This window comes from Nematolebias whitei, chromosome 15, assembly GCF_014905685.2.
Source record: "Nematolebias whitei isolate Nwh7 chromosome 15, NemWhi1, whole genome shotgun sequence".
Lineage (NCBI taxonomy): Eukaryota > Metazoa > Chordata > Actinopteri > Cyprinodontiformes > Rivulidae > Nematolebias > Nematolebias whitei.
The window spans coordinates 28,316,009-28,322,025 of record NC_056512.1 but is presented as its reverse complement, the minus strand read 5'-3'; the positions used below and the strand labels follow the sequence as shown (position 1 = coordinate 28,322,025).

Sequence of the window (6,017 nt, the reverse complement as noted above, 5' to 3'; positions counted from 1 at the left end):
GTGTGTGTGTGTGTGTGTGTGTGTGTGTGTGTGTGTGTGTGTGTGTGAATTACAGGAACAAAGATGGATGTCGACCAGAAAATACAGACACTGACAAATCGTTTAAAGTTTCTGCTTTCATCCAGCAGAGGAAAGACATTTAAAAAAAAAGATGAGCAGACAATTCACTCAGAATCATCTTTATTCATCAACTAATCCAGGCTTTTATGGAAAAAAAAAAAACATGTTTTTTTTAAAGTAAATAGATTCACAGAGATATATTTAAGCTATATAAATCCATCTGGCGAGGCCCTACGAATGAGATACAGAAAATAAATACGACACACACAAGTTCCCGTACATATTCAGCGTTGTAAATGAAAACCGATTCCATAAAAAAAATGGAACCAGAGAGCTTATTGATCCTGGTGGAAAAACTGAGGCTTTGCATTGAATTCCTGTGAGCTGAGGACAGCTGTGGCAAAAGGACATTAAGCACACATGCTAATCACGAAAAAAAAAAAAAAAAAAAGTCTAACAACATGAATAATATTAGTTTGTAAAAGATTTGGAAAAGAACAAAATTAAATACTTTGCACAGTAAATACTTTTTGACAAAAAGATCTTTTGAGTGAGAGGAAGAAGCAATGTACCGGTATATTTGAAAGGATGAGTTCCTTGGCTGAGTCTGATGAGGTCATTGGAGCTGGGAGGAGTCGGGCACGCCTCAGCGCAGTGAGTCACTGCACTGCAGAGAAATCTTTGAGGAAATCGCAGGTTTTCTTGTGGATAACTTCGCGCAGCTTCCTGACTCGGCGAGTGCTGGACGAGCCCACAAAGCTGTCGGGCTGCAGGACGGCCATCCCGTTGTGAACGTCACCCATGATGATCAGCTGCCCGTCGGCGACGGTGATGTTGGGGCAGGGGCAGTTCCAGTCCATGTTCAGAAGAGTCACTTCCAGTGGCTCCTTCCCAAAGAACCTCAGACCCATCTTCTCGTCCTTCAAGATTTCCTCCACGGTCACCAGAGCGTGGCCTGACTCCTGCTCTTCTGTCAGCTCCGAGACGTACCCGAGGATCACAAAGTCACTCTTGCAGAAGCTGGCGACCATCTTGCCTCGAGGCTTGCATATCTTGCAGTTGTGGTTCTTCGGGAAGGGGCACATTTCTTCGCAGGCCTCTTTAGACTCAAAGTTGTTCTCGTTGCCTCCACAGCCTCCGAACACGAAGGACTGGCACGTTTTCAGGCTGCTGCTGTACGCCCAGCGGGGCTCGTAGGCCTTGCAGGGGCCTTGAAGGCTCGGTAGGCTGCAGGGAGCCGCCAGCTCCCCTCCACATGACAGCATGCATGCTTCATAATTGTCAAAGTGGTTTTGGTTTTTGTTACACTGGCTGTAAGTAAAGGTGAAGCAATTGTTCCTCTTTGGTTCGTAGTACCAGCTAATGCTCTCTTCTCCGCAGTCGTCTGTGTCAGGACCCTTAAGGCACTCTGCAGCTGGGAAAGGCAGGTTGGTATTATTCCCCTCTGTGTTTTTCCCCTTCTGCTCTCTCCTGATCACCACCAGAGGAAGGTGCAACGACACACTTCCTCCAACGTTTTCGGCTGTGCATGTGTAGATGCCGGCGTCCTGAAGCTGGACGTTGTATATAACCAACTGGCCGATGTTGGTCACCACAACGTTACCTCGCACGTGATTTGGTCTCATTATGACATTCTCTTTGCCTTTCAGCTGTTTCTCCCAGGTGATTTCTGGCTGGGGCTTTCCGGACACCTCACACAGGAAACTGGCGGTCTCACCAACAAACACGGTCTGTCTGGTGGGCCCACTGTGGATGGCGGGTAGCTGGATGTCAGTTGGGATGGTGGTCTGCAGGGCGGTAGTGGGATGTAATGTGGTCTCCATGGGGATTGGACTCGTGTTGGGCCAGGACAGGTGATACCTGTAGGTTGATCAAATGGGACAGTAAATCAGTGCCAGTTAAAGAGATAGTTCAGATTTTTGGAAGTGTGGTTTTGGGAGGAAGATCATAAACATTTAATATCTTACTTGTTGTTGATAACTCTTTGAATGATATCAGCTAGAAGAAATTGAGTTAAAAGTATAATTTGGCCTTTTTTGAAGTGATGTTCCATCAGATAAATTAGGTAATACATGATAAAGTAATAACTATTGATAAATGTTAGAAGACTATCGCTGTAAAACCAGACCTGATTAATGAGCTAATGTGAGGACCAGACCAAAGTATATTTGTGCAGTGCTAAAAAGACTCCGGAAACTGTTGTAGTAGTTCATAAAAAATAAATAATAAAAATACATTGCAGCTGATTTCATGATACACACAGAACTATTTTATTTTTATTATTATTATTATTATTATCATATTACTAGGATGTGGCAGCACGGTGACGCAACCGGCAGAGCTGCTGCCTCTCAGCGAGCAAGTCCCCGGTTCAAATCCCGGTCCGGGGGCCTTTCTGTGTGGAGTTTGCATGTTCTCTCTGTGCATGCGTGGGTTTTCTCCGGATACTCCGGTTTCCTCCCACAGACCAAAAACATGCCTGTTAGCCTGATTGGTAACTCTAAAAATTGTCTCTAGGTGTGAGTGAGAAAGTGAATGTTTGTTTGTCTCGTTTGTCTCTATGTGTCCCTGTGATGGACTTGCGACCTGTCCATGGTGTCCTCCAGCCCTCGCACAGTGACTGCTGGACATGGGCACCGGCGACCCCCATGACCTAAAATGGAAGAAGCAGGTAAAATAATGTAATGTAAGATAATGGATGGATATTACTAGGGATGCCAGATATTGGATTTTTGGCCAATATGCTGATATGTTAAAACTTATTTGGCCGATAACCAATACCAATACCTTTTTTTTCTCCTAGAGACTACATATCTTTCTCTGCTGTGGAATTAAAATACTACATTACTCTGCATGGTCTTTGTCAGTTTGGCCTGCTACCAAATGCAGATGTAAAAAAAAAAGGACTGAAAATGATGTAACACTTCAACTTGGATTATGTTTAATATCAAATTTATTCAGGACATTTACTCTCTAAAGCAATGACAACACTCGAACTGTGCAAATTTGTAAATTTTCACAAATCTAAAGTCAATGACGCGTATGACGTCATAATGTGCTGGCGCTGCAGGCATCCTTATCAATGGCTTGTCATACAAAAACAGCACGTTTACATATATATATATATGTGTGTGTGTGTGTGTGTGTGTGTGTGTGTGTAAACAGCGTCTTTTATATTGGTGAGTTATTTTGATGGAATGGCCGATGTCTGTTATTTAACTTTATCGCTATCGGCTGATACCGATACCATGACGATAATATTGTGCATCCCTACTTATTACTCTTTATTGTTATTTGCAAACACAGACTGTGGGAGGAACAACTAGCTGTAGCACTTCTGATTGAGCCTGGGGTCTTCCAGTCGTGAAATCTTAATATTGGAAGGGACAGGAAAATACAGGAAATGTTTTTATAATATATCATTTGAATGAATCACTCTGACATTTTTAAGACTGGATCTAAATAGAAAAAGAAAAAAATAGAACTAACCCCTGTTTCTCCAAGCTACAAATTATCCACAACAAGTAAGACATTAACTGTTCGTGGCATCTCCACAGCGTCCCACTCTTGCTAAGGCCACACACAGAATAGAAATTTTTCAGGTGTTCAATCAGATAATTGGTTTTGTTTAGAGAACTTAAGCATCTTTACCTCATTAAATCAAATAAATAAAATCTAAAGTACTTAACATGTTACCTGCAGGTGACCTCAGAGATTGAGATACCCTTGGAACAGGCCTCCGCGTCCATGTAGCACTTGTTATAATAAGTCATGCCATCAGATGCACAGGTGAAGTGGGGCTCTTTCTCACAGCGGTCTCTGCACTTACAAACAGGCTGGCCGTCCCAGATGTCGCACTCAGAGCCCTGTTGAGCGCACATGAACTTGTCGCAGGTGGCGCCCCTCGGCATGCCAATAGGACCCTTGTTGCCCTTGATGTCAATGTAGCGTGCCGCAACGCAGCTCTTGTTGCCGCAAACGTTGGGGCAGCACTTCTCAAATCCCTCACAGTCCTGAAGTTCAGAAAAGAGCAGGCAAAACATTTGGGCTTCAACCTAAAGCCAAATGAAATATGCAAGCACATAACAGTTTGTTTGAATCCTTTAAAGCCAACACATTAAAATGTTCTGTGATAACAGAAAAGGTCTGTTACTTTTAGCATTTTGTTAGCATGTTGCTACATTTAGCTTTAAGCTAACATTTTGCTTCGTTTAGCTTTTTAATCTTGTGTTTTTGCTGTTTTTAGCTTGTGTCCTGCTTCTTTTTTTTTTTTTTTTAGCTTAACAGAAATTCAGGTTTAAATATGAATTATTTTGGTATTTAAGCCTAAGCTGTGCCTCTAGGAGGTGAGAACATCCCTGTGAATAAAATGACCTTTTTACAGTTAATGCTCAACGTGAATATTTTGCAATGCATTGTGGTCTAGATAGTTTCAGGCTTACTTCTGGTTCGTTGAAATAAACTTCGTCTAAACAGTATTCACATTTAACTGTGTGCTGTGAAGTCATTTCAACACATATATGGCAACATTTCAACATAATTAAACTAATTTACATATGTGTTTGTATATAACAGTCAAAAATAAAGTAGATGTAAAGGATCGAACGACCGGAAATAACTAGGAATGTGTTGTGTCTGATTTTACGCATGTTCATTATCAACTAAGAGGTCAATACAGAGCTGAATATTAGCTGTATGCTGCTGTCATTCCCCTCAAAAGTCAGAACTCAGATCAGGGAATGACGTCAGCTCCATCTTTACTGTGATCCAGTTGTAACTCGTAAAACCAGATGTATTTGCTAGTTGTGCTCAGGGACCAGGCTTTATACATTAAAGTGCCACTAAAAGTGGTTTCAAACTATGTGTGGGATTTAATTACTAAGATGCAAACTGAAAAAAGTTTTTAAAAAGTGTTTATTACTGAAGGTATTTCCACTTTTCATGCTCGAGTCAGCCGTATTAGATTTTAAGGTCAGGAATCTCCAACTTTTGGTAGACGCTCCGGTTATTTTTTTTTTCTGGCTTTGAACTAAAATATTCCTACTAAATACAAATGGAACACAATATATTTGTCCGAAACTAATGTAGCTTGTCCTTTTGTTTGTGTTCGCCTATTTTTTTAAATATTGTTTACAATTATCTCTAAGTTGTTAAATATTTGGGCACGTGATCAAAGTTTAGTAGTGGCAGGAACATTGATTCTTTAGAATTGTTGAAGTAGATGGACCTGAGATTTATTACATGCAACTTATTTACTTTATTAAATGGAACATTTTTATAGTTTGAAACTGGGCAGAAGTGATTCAGTCCTGGTCTAGTGTGCAGAACAATCCACATATGTCACATTTTCTGACCCAAATCATTAGAACAGAATAAATATTGCATGCATTAGATTTTTTTTAAATTAACAAATCTACTTGTAACTGTTCAAAGCCAGAACGTATCAACTCCAGCAAGAATTAAAATTTATTGAATCAAATCTAACACCTCCCATGGCTTTTAAAAAGCTTTGAAAATGCAGGAAATGTTCGTGTTGAAATAAATTGAGATATTTGAAGACAGTTTTTGCAGTGTAACTTTTTTTCATTCAGTTGTACAACAAAAACTACTTTAATAGAATAAAAAGCAGCATTTTCTCCCTGTATTTTCAGTCACTTTAGTTTTTTTCTGTCCTATATCTTCCTATGACAAACTGCACAGCCTGGAGATGTTCTGAGGCAGCAGTGAGAAAGGAAACTCACCTGGTCGGATTCGCACTCGCGCGTGCAGGTGCTCATTGCATCCACCCACAGGTTGGGGTTCAGATCATTCGGACACATACCTGCGTGAGAATACACCACCTTTGCCACGGACATCAGAGGCATGGCTGTCACACGGTAGCTGTCCATAAAAAGCAGCACAAGATAAAAGTGTCCGAGCACGAACCAAATCCATCGAGGGAACAGCATCCACCACAT

General features: G+C 41.1%; 1 protein-coding gene across 1 annotated transcript; it reads right to left on the bottom strand.

The window, feature by feature from the left end:
* Nucleotides 1–719: 719 nt before the first annotated feature.
* Nucleotides 720–6,017, bottom strand: wfikkn2a (info WAP, follistatin/kazal, immunoglobulin, kunitz and netrin domain containing 2a). Its single transcript, XM_037689588.1, has 3 exons — nucleotides 5,802–6,017; nucleotides 3,757–4,073; nucleotides 720–1,920 (listed from the first exon to the last, which is right to left on the bottom strand). Exons 1-3 carry the CDS (start codon nucleotides 6,015–6,017, stop codon nucleotides 720–722), a joined length of 1,734 nt encoding a protein of 577 aa, XP_037545516.1.